At 44.9% G+C, this 12327-nt stretch overlaps 2 protein-coding genes across 3 annotated transcripts; both read right to left on the bottom strand.

Moving 5' to 3' along the window:
• Nucleotides 1-284: 284 nt before the first annotated feature.
• si:ch211-121a2.4 (transmembrane protein 205) lies at nucleotides 285-5110 on the bottom strand. Of its 2 annotated transcripts, none has more exons than XM_035647760.2 (4): nucleotides 4908-5110; nucleotides 3938-4159; nucleotides 3076-3239; nucleotides 285-2983 (listed from the first exon to the last, which is right to left on the bottom strand). In XM_035647760.2, the coding sequence occupies exons 2-4, from the start codon at nucleotides 4035-4037 to the stop codon at nucleotides 2681-2683; spliced, it is 567 nt and encodes a 188-aa protein (XP_035503653.1). In that variant the 5' UTR covers nucleotides 4038-4159; nucleotides 4908-5110; the 3' UTR covers nucleotides 285-2680. The 2 variants fall into 2 exon arrangements, with proteins under 2 accessions (XP_035503653.1, XP_035503654.1); XM_035647761.2 differs by lacking the exon at nucleotides 4908-5110 and adding an exon at nucleotides 4464-4594.
• Nucleotides 5111-5459: 349 nt separating this feature from the next.
• Nucleotides 5460-11195, bottom strand: dhcr24 (24-dehydrocholesterol reductase). Its single transcript, XM_035647759.2, has 9 exons — nucleotides 10829-11195; nucleotides 9338-9493; nucleotides 8537-8642; nucleotides 7932-8050; nucleotides 7570-7833; nucleotides 7344-7487; nucleotides 6582-6779; nucleotides 6314-6492; nucleotides 5460-6189 (listed from the first exon to the last, which is right to left on the bottom strand). The coding sequence occupies exons 1-9, from the start codon at nucleotides 11057-11059 to the stop codon at nucleotides 6036-6038; spliced, it is 1551 nt and encodes a 516-aa protein (XP_035503652.1). The 5' UTR covers nucleotides 11060-11195; the 3' UTR covers nucleotides 5460-6035.
• Between the last annotated feature and the right edge of the window lie 1132 nt (nucleotides 11196-12327).

The raw sequence follows: 12327 nt of genomic DNA, 5'->3' as shown, positions 1-12327 counted from the left end.
AAGTCAAACATGTTAAACTGGTGAATTTACAAAACACAGTACATGAACATGATATCTGATGATTCACTCACTCTGTACAAGCAGACAGTGAGTACAGTAGACAAATGGCTGCAATGCTTATCCAAAAAATATAAACATTCACAAGGAGATTTGAAGTACAGATCCATAACAACAGAGAATAGGTGACATTGTAATGATATAATCAGTTTATGGATTAATATCTGAATTTCCTGAGTGATTACATATCAAAATTTAACAAAATAGACTGCCGAAAAAGTAGAGACTTAAGAGAGAACACTTTTTAATGCAAAAACAAAAAGACTATACACGTCAATCTGTACATTTTTGATACAAACCCACACCCATAAGCTGTTTATATTTATCTCAGTGGCCCTCAGGCAATAACAGTTAAAACAAATTATCTTAAACATCATCGAGAAACACAAACTTAAGAATGTCTGCTAAAATGTCATATTCACATGGAGCTTATATGCTTACACGGAGAACTTGCATTCAAACTTAATATTAATTTAAATTAACCGAGCTAACAGGCAACACCATGGACAAACTGTCTAGAATTCTAAACAACCTTTAATAATATTGCATTGTTTTTGCCAGTCAAAGGCACATCATAAGCACCTTTATTAGTCCAGTCAGAACAAACGACTCCAAAGGATCCATACGCCTCCCTGATTACAGCAGTGCTACTGATGATGGTATGTTCTACTTTGGTTCCAAGAGTTTCATCTAAGAAGTTACAACAAAGAGGTGTCGTCATAGCAGGGAGGGGTTAGTTTACATGCTCTCAACGTGCAATAAGGCAACAGAACATAGCAGATTCAACAACACTGTAAAGTGGCGCACAAAAAAAAGCCTGGAAACCTGAGAACTGTGCTGCAAGTGCATTTTAACTAAAAAACTATTTGACTTCAATTCGAATCATGGCTGCATTTTGTTGTCCACTATGTACAGTGGATGGAGGTATATATATATACTTGACTTCATATATACAATTGACCAGTGATTTTGAAAGGGGAAAGGTGGCAGCGTGTGTGGAGAACATCCTGGGATGTCAAGTGCAAGAGTGTTGAGTGCTGGGATGAAATTCAGGTCTTCAAATAAGAGTGCTGGGATTTTTTTTGTTTTGTTTATACACTCCTGTGTTCGGTTCAACCACAGAGGAAGGCTGAGCTCTGACAGTAGCAAACAGGATCGATGTACAAAAGCCACAAAATTACAACCATTGAGAATATACGTAATGATGCAATTTTCTGCTGGGCAAGCTCAGGTCGAAGCATTCATCTGGGTGTCAACCAGCCACCTAAACATTGTTGCAGAACCCCGCCATAGCTGGCAGCAGCCTCACCCAGCAGGACAACATGCTGCAGCACACTGCACAAACTGCTCAGAGGGGAGCACTTGGAAGAATCTGAAAAAAAAGCCCAAGGCTTCGCCTCGGCCTCCAAACTCTTGATGGCCCAGATCCCAATCCGACCAAGCATGTAGGATACGAGAAGGAGTCAGATCCTTGGAGGCCCCCAGCCACACAAAAAACAAGGTCCCGACACCACAGGACCCCCCACCTGCAGTTTTAGGCAGGTGGTTTCAATGTCAAGGCTGATCGGTGTATAATTCTATTTATTTATTAATACGTTGTTCATACGTATTACAGCTGCTGCTTGTGGCCACAGGATGACAGGGTCAACTGTCTCAGCGAATACAGGCCTGGTTCAGCTGCAAGTCTGTATCACTGCAGCTAACATTAAAATAACTAGGCTAGGAACATAGATCTCTGCACCATGGGATGACCACTTAATGGAATCTTCTTTGGCTGTTGCTGTAGCAATGTTTTGATTAAAATTATTATTACCATGAAGCCATCCCTGAACTCCTGTGTGTGTGTGTGTGCGCGCGCGTGTTATCCCAAGTCATATCTAGTAGAAGCACAGGGCTGAAAAAAGTGTCTGGCTTCACGATGCTTTCTCCGCTAACTCAGCCAGGAGAGACAAAGATAGCACAACTTTTGACTCTGAAAGGAGGTGCAGAAGTGCAAACCCACAGGTCGGGGAAGCCAGATAAACCTGTGACACTACACTGTGAACAAGGGGATAAAACTCCACCCAAACAGGGAGAGCAGGACGGTGCAGCGTGGGAGCAGCCTCCTTACAAAAACATACCTCTCTGTTGCTTAGAATTAAAATCTGTGCCGTGTATGAGGTCATTGTCTGCGTATTGTCTCTGATATTGAAAGGTCAAAGATCTTGTTTTAGATCCCTATAAAGGTACCATATGGTCAAGGCAACTGTGAAAAAATAATAATAATAATAAAAACAAGACACCGGCATGAGGCAGTCACCGTGCCTCAGCCACACTAGCTGAAAGATGAGTCACATTGCAGGAACTGATTTGTCTGCCCACATTTAAGAGAGGACTTTCTGCCTCACTGACCACGACTGTGTCAAAACATCCAAAAAGCTGTGTCTGAAATATATGCATGGGACTATATCCTTTCAATATTCCTCAAGATAAAAGAACATCAGGGCTTAGACCTCACATCTTCAATATATAACTTACTGCTTTAATACAAAAAGTTTCTAGATTCGTAAGGGACTGGCTTTCTTTTTTTCTTCTTTTTTTTTTTTTTTTAGCACTTTCACAGTCCAGCTGCTGTGTGTCAGTTTTACAGAGTGACGAGGTTCTCGGCCATGTACCACAGACTGCAGAAACTGCAGCCTATGCAGCAGAGGTTGCAGAGGGAGGACAGCAGTCTGTACAGCCACAGGCGACTGCAGAGGTGTCTGTATTTGACGTCCGTCTCGCTCAGCTTGGCGTAAGCTTCGCGGTTCGACGTCAGACCGATATCCTGACCCAGTCCGCACGCCTGCTCGATGAGGTGCATGTCTGCCATGATCTCCGATGTCATCTGGCCAAACCACTGAGCGTTGACGGCCGCAACCGTCACTGACACAAAGAAGATGAAGATCTGGTGGGGGAAGAGCAGAGGCGGACGTTGAGGCAATGTTCCAAATGCAGGTTGTATATGCAACACGATGATGATGTGGAAGAATCGCACACCTGAAAGGCTTCTCTGTCGTCCAGCATGTCGCTGGGGTGATACACGGCGTAGATGGAAAGGTTGAAGAAGGCACAGGCTGAACCCAGGTGGAGGTAGAACGGGACAAGACGGCTCTGAATAAACCCGTACGTGTGTCTGCTCAGGTGGTTGTCCATCACAAAGCCTGTGCAGGAATCCGAGCAACTAATTAGACCTGCAGGGAACCCTTTTTTCATACAAATGAATTCATTATGGGCAAACAGTTACGATATGTACATGAAGGAAAATATCCTGGAAATCCAGTTACAGGTGACCTCTAGTTGAATTTACCTGTTTAAGTATGCTCAAATTAAGATATTGCATCTAACAGTTTCATTAATACAGACACAGTACCAACATGATAGAAACATAGGCTTTGTAGTTGAATACTGACACAAAGCTCAGATGTTGTGATGTACTGAAAATGTTATAGCTTCTGCATGCTGCATGTGGACAAGAATGTGAATGGCACAGCTCTATAAACACAGACACGCCTTGGATCCCTGCAGACTGCATTAGTGTAGTCGTTGAGCTGCAACAAAGGCAAATCAGGGTTTGGATGTAGGTGAAAGGGCGGCCACCCTCACGGGTGTAAAGGTCACTGAGGTAAAATAAAAAGCCATTATGGAGGATCCAATGAACAAATCCAAACAAGTGTGATTGCTAGGAAACACTGCCAGCCAAATCACTTAATATTCAGAGGGCCACTTGAGACACGATTGTGTTTTGCGCATGTATGGCATAACCGCAAACCTCCTGCACGAGTTACCAGCCTCTCATCACCCCGGCCTTGTGTTTGCAACCGTTCTGTACACTTTAATCCAGTGTGTGCATGGTACCAACTTGAAATGAAGGTGACCCAGATCTGCATTCCCCAGTAGGTGGAGAGCAGCAGCAGCTGCAGCAGCTTGACTGTGAACGTCGGCTCCTGGTCGGTGGACATGGTTCCTCCTCGGCCTCTTCAGTCTCGCCCCCGGTCAGGTCAGGTGAGGTCAGGACTCAGACTGTAGCAACGGCACGGTGAAGGGAAGCCCAGTGCTGCTGTCCGCCCGTCCCTCAGAGCCCCTGCGAACATATCCAATGTGCCACAGTGAGGGGGTGTGACAACAGGTTACGAGCAGAGTGGGAACAGTGAAAAGTGAGCTGGATCTTTTGGGCCCGCACGCACATTTCTGGCATTGCAGACAGAAACGCACTCTACTCATCCACACCCTTATATATATCTATATATATAGATATATATAGATATATAAAGATATATAATTCTGACTTCCGTCAGTGTTGTTCTCACAGCAGAAGAAATGCGTTCTCCAGAAACTTCCGCATTGTTGTCAAGGAAACTAGGGGGCTTGCCGGGTGTCGACCTTACCTGTGTGAAACCTACTTCCGAGCAGGACACTTGAACACACCACCAAGCTAACACGACGAGCTACGACTCGAAGAGTCTGCAGGACACACACACACACACACACACAGAGAGAGACACACACACACACACACACACAGAGACACACACAGACACACACAGAGACACACACAGAGACACACACACACACACACACACACACAGACACACACACACAGAAACACACACACACACCGACAGAAGGGGCGGAAACAAATCTCCAAAGTCACCTTTTGTGAACTGACGCCGGCTGAACGACACCGACTTCGGCAGCTAGCTTAAAGTTCACTTTTCGCAAAGTTAGCGTCACCCGGAAAACTTTTTGTCTGGAGTTACTCCACTGTGCTTTTTGTCGCGCACGTACAGCTGTGACACGGCGGAAGTGCTCAAACGTTAACTGTCGCCTACCTGTGTGTTTCAGAAGGATCCGACTCTCCAGGTTGTTGCAGATGCATGTGACAAGTGAACCTGCCGAACCTGCTGACAGCGGCTAGGCTGCTAGCTCCACTCACGGTGTCAGTCAGAGGGGAGGGGGCGTGTCAGGATGTGCTCCGGACAGAGCCCACTGGTTCCCCTCACAACCTTCTGGTAACACCGCCCCTTCGGCGTGGAGTGAACACGTGGTGCCTTTACGTAACTGCGCGTGAATGCGGAAGTGTGTTGGTGGGGCACATGCAAGTAGATTACACTGACCTAACTGTAACTACTACATCCTGGTTCGTCAACAGTCGTGGAAGACGTACTCTGATCTACTTGAACTAAAGAATACAAGTTCAAGTCATGCAATCAAAGCATCACTTCAATTACAGGACAAAACCATCAGCATCAAAATACACCTAATGCACCGAGTTCTGGACAATGATCCATTTCAGAGTAATGGCAATAACAAAGCTGAAGGTTAAAACAGCACCAAACTTTCCTTTACAATGCACAATTTAAAAAGCGAAAGGGAGCCGATACTGTATGACTGCAGAATAGAGTTCTTTTTATTTCAGCCTTGCAACCAACCCTTATAAAGGCCATGTGATAGTTTCCTCATTTGGATATCAAAATAGTAGAATACATGTTTGTTGTTTTCTTCTCTGAGATTGACAAGAAAAAAAACAACAACATTGTCCCGTAGTCACTTTAACAGGTTAAGTTGAGTAACACTTTTCTTTTTGAAAGAGAAAAAACTTTCGGTGCAATATGCTCGCAACACGTTACACGTGAAGTTTTTAGTCAAGCTGCACATGAAATCAGTTCCATGAATGTCAAATAACGGTGTACAGACATTGTAAAAAGAGAACTTGTACTTGTGCTCCTGTTTCGCGGTGATAGGAGAGCCCTCTCAAGGCACAGTCTGGTTGCCAAAAGTATGCTTTTTAGCTTGTTTCACTTTGTGTTTCGAAGCTGAATTCCCCCATAGAGATGTATCTTATAACATATTTTTTTGTTTTTAGGAGAAACGTCCCACAACAAATATCTGTGTCCAGGCGTGAGTCGCAGACAGCGCCTCTCTGTAAGCGGGACACACAGCTGAGATGAGGTCAGGGGTCAGTGACGCGCAGATTTACAAATTTTGTCGTAAACTTCAGGAAAGGCCTCCTTACAGCCCAGTTCTTCCCTCAGTCTGTGGTACAGTCGCCCATCGAACATCTCCCAGAACTCCTCTCGGTCCATGTACACATCTGCATACAACATCTGGAAACTGTGGGAGTCATACAGACAAATGAGCAGGCGTCAAAGCAATAGCTTGTAGTGTGATTGTCCTAGATAGTCACGTCAGCTTAGTTACAGATGCTAAATTTCATGCATCATGATTTGACACTTACCCGTGCACGTCCCTCACAAACTTCTCCAGCCGACGTGATGATGCTTTGGCTTCAAAGTGTTTGACTTTGGGCTCTCCGTAAGCCCCAATGTCCACATACAGCTCCGCCTCTTGACCTTTGGGATGAACCATCCCTCTGCCTGATGGCAACAGGAATGGACACAGCCACAGAGGGTAAACCTGAAATAACACACGACATTTGAAGAATCCAGTCAGTTTGTCCGATAAACGGAGGGTATCCAGGGGTTTTATTGATATGCGAGTCTTACACTGATGTTCTGGTGAAAGTGTGTGAGAGCGGCCTGCAGATTCTTCATGGGAACCAGCATGTCCTGGACAACGTGGTGCTGTTCGTAAAGTCGTCTGATGGTCTCTCCCTGCGTGAGCTTCAGCAGCGAGATCTTAGGCGGAACCATCCATCCAAAAAGCCAGCGGAAGACCGGGTTGTTGCCAAATGGGATGATGTCCTGGAGGAAAGGCACAAATATACACAACCAGTCGCATAAACGGGGAAATTCACACGAGAATAGAAATCGTGATATAATGTTTGATTGAGCTTAATGTTCAGGAGATGTTGATCCAATACATTCTCACTACTCTTAAATTCCACCAGAGGGCAGCAGCAGCTCACCAAGAAGCGCCAAATACCTTCTAAAGCGTCAACGATCAACATATCAGCAATGCCCACGACAATCTGCTGATTAACGGTTTTAATGAAAGCACAGTTCAGACTTTCCTCTGCACGGTCAAAAAAAATCCTTTCAGAAACAGAGAGCGCCTCAAAGCCCAGAGCTTCCTCCGTTAGATATCTGTCAAACCAATACTATGCATAATTCATCACACCATTTACTGTTACAGAAAACAAAGGATGCCAAGCCCTTCTCACTAATGGCTAATGGTGTGTGTATATATTTAGTACAAAGTGTGTGTGTGTGTGTGTGTGTGTGTGTGTGTGTGTGTGTGTGTGTGTGTGTGTGTGTGTGTGTGTGTGTGTGTGTGTGTGTGTGTGTGTGTCTGTGTGTGGTGACTACCTGAAGCTCCCAGAAGATGCTGCGTGTGTGTCTGTGGTAGTACTGTCTCAGAGGGATGTACTCTACACCAGTACTGTCTCCGTTCAGGTAGCCCTCCACGTGTTTAAAGAACCAGGGTTTGAAGTGCAGGCCGATCCTGTTGATCTGATGTCACAGAGGAAAAAGTTAAATGTGATCAAACATGTGGAACCAAAGCCACAGAAACACACACACAACTACACTTTACCTTATCAGGCTCCGCATGGTCAGTCATGGTTCCCGTCATGATGACAGCGGTGTCCAGACTGTACTGGAGGCCCTCCACAAATGTGTTCTGCTTGTTCTGCGATGCTTCAGTGAAACGTCTACAGATGTTCTCCAGCCCCCTGACCGGCTCATACTGCAGCTTCACCCACGACTTCGCGGGCACTATTTTAATCTCGGCTGCAACCAGGAATCCCAGAGTACCACAGGACCAGGGGACGGCATGGAACAGGTCAGAGTTTTCCTCCTGTGTGACACAAAATACCAGAAAAACTGAGTCAAGCTGAAATATAGCCGAAACACAGGCCTGTGGATTCTGACCTACATTGTGCGCTTCCTACTTACCTCAGTGCAGCGTACTAAACTGCCATCAGCCAGGACCAGTTCGTATGCAACACAGATGTGCTGAAACAGGCCGTAAATATGAGAGGACGACTCGATGCCAGTGCCCATCACCAAACCACCTGCCAAAGGAGAGAGGATACATTATCAGTTCTTAGTAATAAGATTTACTGTATTTCCATGTGAGACCAACAGAGGGCAAACGCATGAGCAGAAGGCAACGTTTGCCTGCTGGGAGTGTGTATATACGAGCCTGCGTGGACAACAGGATAAATGAATGTACCACAGCCTGATGGGAAAACATTAGATTGTTGATGGGCAGTTTATGCCATCAGGAAATCCATAATGAAACCCGATCCAGGGGTGCTTCCAACACGGCAGCCATTTCCTCCCAGTTTCATCTTTTCGGCTACAACATCAATCCTCTAACCTGATTAGTGAGGTCTAAACAGGATACAGGGATTGATGGAGGAGATGCAGGGTCTTAATCACTGAACAGTGAGCTGTGGAAATCATCGGTACAGCTCTATTTCTGGAAACCAGGTGATGTCACTCTGGGATGATTCCCCAGGAAACCATCCACATTGATTGTAATATGGACGACGTACCCACTGTGAGATCATCCAGCTCAGGCAGCACCGGCAGTGTCCAGCCAATAGAATTGAGGAGAGCAGTTATTTGGCCCATGTTGGCGAGCGGCTCAACTCTCACCACCTAAAAACATACCAGAGTAAAAATCTGCAGTAAATCTGAGATGAGAATGCTTACATCTTTTTTGCCATCATTCCTATTGGGTATTCATAACTTTGAAATGAATCATTAGGTTAAATGCTGATTCCGCAGCACACAGCAACTTTGATAAAAGAAGAACAATAGGGCATTGAGAGATGAGGACGTTTCTATGTTGTTGTATCTGGGATTTACATGTGTAATTAATAACACTGGCTCACTTTTGTCTATCCTCCCTGAGAAACTCTTAAAATGAGTCTTCTCAGGCGCCAAGCAAGGCCATCTTATCTATGGCAGGCCGAAACAATCATTGAGCAGCTGAAGTCTCACTCGAGGTGTCATAGTCGCGGCGAGATGACGACATTGCTCTAAACTTAATACACTTCAGAGACAGGAGATGGGCAGACCATCTTGGGACACGGAACGCTGTGAACATGTTAATCTGTGTAGCGAACTGGAAGTCTCCACAATATTGATCTCTTATAATAAATACTTCTGCTTAAGACATCCACGGTTTCCGTCTGCCTGATTCAGCATCCACTCCATCAATTATTCCATTTCAGTTGCCTTCTAGATGCCTCATGGAACTGAGCATTTGTTACTGTTATGTGTTACACCCGTTTATCTTCCTGCTGTGACGTGTTGAGAACTTGAAAAATAAATTGGGACTTGTCTCTTACCTGCCTCTCTGTGTCCACCTCCAGAATGTCCATCATATTGATCATGATGTTTTTGTGGGTTTTCTTGTATTTCCCCACTCGGAGAGACACGGTGAGCCAGCCGGGTCGACCAGTGCACATGTAGGTCTTACCCCCGTCCTTTCTCCACTCACGCACCTGTGAGGTGTCCGAACACACGACACAGAGAAGAACATATTATTATCTATTAGCGGACAGATGATACGCTGGTATCCTCCGTATCTGGCTTGTTACCAATCCGACTCAGCCATCATCAAGGCTGGCGGACAACAGTTTCCTGCTATTAGAGACTGAGGTCAAACTAAAGACAGGTTTTCTCTGGCCTGTGGCTGGATTTATTTACCTCTAGGTCAAGTCAGATCCCTCCCGCTGACCAAATCCTTTTAGGAACCTATAGGGAGTCTAACTTGGATCCTCCCACCACAGTGTGTTCTCAGTGGTCTCTCTCTGTTTCTCTCACTCTCTCAGACACACACACACACACACACACACACACACACACACACACACACACACACACACACACACACACACACACACACACAGTCTGACACATTCAGGAAACTAAATCCTTCCCTTGGTTTCAAGGACATTTCAATCAGGCATTCTGTCAGGAGGCTCAGGGGAGATATACAGCACCTTTCTGGGATTCATATTAATAGTTTTCATTGAAACAGCTTTCTACACAAGAAGTTACCAGAGCATTTCTTCAGAAACACATTTGATTTTCAGATATATTTTTAATCGTTTTGAGTAGGGCTGCAACTGACGATTATTTTCATAATCGATTAATCTGTCAATTATTTTCTCGATTAATCGATTACTTGTTTGGTCCATAAAATGTCATACAATGGTGAAAAACAACAATTGTGTTTCCCCAAAACCCAACTGGATGTTTTGTTTTGTCCACACAACAAAGATATTTAGTTTACTGTCACAGAAGAGCAAAGAAACCAGAAAATATTCACGTTTAAGAAGCCGAAATCAGAGAATTTTGACTTGTTTTTTCATTAAAACTAATTGAACCGATTGATCGATTATCAAAATAGTTGGCAATTAATTTAGTAATCAATTACTAATCGCTTAATCAATTTACTGTTGCAGCTCTAGTATTGAGCAGCGAAAATAAATGTTCCATTTCCCTCTATTTTATTGCAGTGGAATTGAACTTGAAAAATGATAAATGTATTGACTGAAATGAAACACCGGGGAGGAACTTTTCCATTTGCTAGAACTTGGAAAGGTTGGTTACATGTAAAAACTTGGTTACACGTATGATATAAGTGATGCAAAAATCTTCCATTAAAAAAGAACAATGCGACCACAGTAGACAGGTAATCATCTAACCGCATGATGAGAGAGATTATTCAACATAGTACAGCTGACTGATGTTGTGACAGTTGTGCCATAACTTCTGCATGGTGTCTCACACACACACACACACACACACTCTCAGGAGGAGGGTTTGCTCACCTGTCGCTGGATGTCGCGCACGCGCTGGTCGTGCATCTTGGGCGCAGAGCACATCTTGAATATGAGCCATGCCCGCACGTAGTAGTACACGTCGAACACGACGGAGAGCGGCAGCAGGAACAGACACACGAAGATCCACCTCTGGTGAACGATCACGTAGTCTAGGCCCTTGACTCTGATCCACAGCAGGAGCAGCGCGACCAGGCCTCCGAGATACAGCAGCGGACCCATCGCGTGGTGCGCTGACTCCGGTTCAGTGTCCAGGTGAGACACCTCTGACCACCGGCACGTTCCTGCGGTTAATCTCCGTATCGATTATCTCAACCCCCCCAATAAAACACCCGGCCCCCCAGGCCAGCCCTTCACTGCGATAGGCGAGCGGCAGCTAGGTGGAGGATTGGCCACTCGCCCCGCCCCGTCCTGGTTGGTCAAAACTATCAACGGGGCGGGCCTGGACTCGGAAGCTTAACTTCGATTGGTTCGAATCTGACTCTAAGGAATATGCCTGTCGGAAGTTTGACCAATCACAAAGCAGGGAGACTGTCACGCCATGTGCCGTGCGCGCACGGTTGTGTTACCACAAGATGCATATCAGCCTTTGGGAAAGGGAAGAGTACATTGACTGTGCTTCGGCTAATAGTTTTGTTTTAGTTTTTTTTTTATAGGAATTCCATAAGAATATAAACTTCATCCAACTCAGCTCATGAATACAAGCTGTGTTGAACTGATGTTACACAAACATTCATGGCTCCCAGAGGATTTCTGCAGGCATTCCCTTAACATGTCATTTACTGCCACCATCAATTTGGCATGTTAATGTGTTCAGTCCATTGGTTAAAGGGATAGTTCAGGGACTTTGAAGTGGGGCTGTATGAGTTACTTATGCATAGTTAATATGTTACCTTATGGAGATGGTGATCAGCGATGTCGTTTTACCTAGTTTGGAGGGGAAATGGAAGAAGCGAATGTCTGAGTCCCACTTTGGCCGAGGGGACTGCCGAAAAATGTCTTTTTTTAAACATTACTTAATCAAATATATCTGTTCAATTGTACGCTAAAGGATGTATTATTTTCTCTGCTTCAGTTTGCCGCCAGACAGCCATTTAAGTTTGCACCTTATTTTCAAGCGGCCAAGTATTACTGCGCCAACTCTGAGTGGAACAGCCGATTTGCGGTGCTGCTCTGCACCGGCGCGAGTTGGCGCAGTAATACATGGCCGCTTGAAAATAAAGTGCAAACTTAAACGGATGTCTGTAAATTGTGTTTAATGGTAGTCAGAGTGTTAATAAGCAAATGTTAGGATACTAACAAAGTAAACTACGACGGTGAACACAGTAAAAATTACACCTGCCAAGTATAAGGAACCTTAATATGAACACGTTGATATGCTGGTGTTAGCATTTAGCTCAGAGCACAATTATATAAAGATGGATGATATGACGTTCCTTAAAAGTGAAGTCAAAACATCTTGATCGCCCCCTGGTGGTTGGCTACAGTAT

The sequence above is a fragment of the Scophthalmus maximus genome, chromosome 13 (genome assembly GCF_022379125.1).
Source record: "Scophthalmus maximus strain ysfricsl-2021 chromosome 13, ASM2237912v1, whole genome shotgun sequence".
Classification (NCBI taxonomy): Eukaryota; Metazoa; Chordata; class Actinopteri; order Pleuronectiformes; family Scophthalmidae; genus Scophthalmus; species Scophthalmus maximus.
This window is presented reverse-complemented; position numbering and strand designations above follow the sequence as displayed.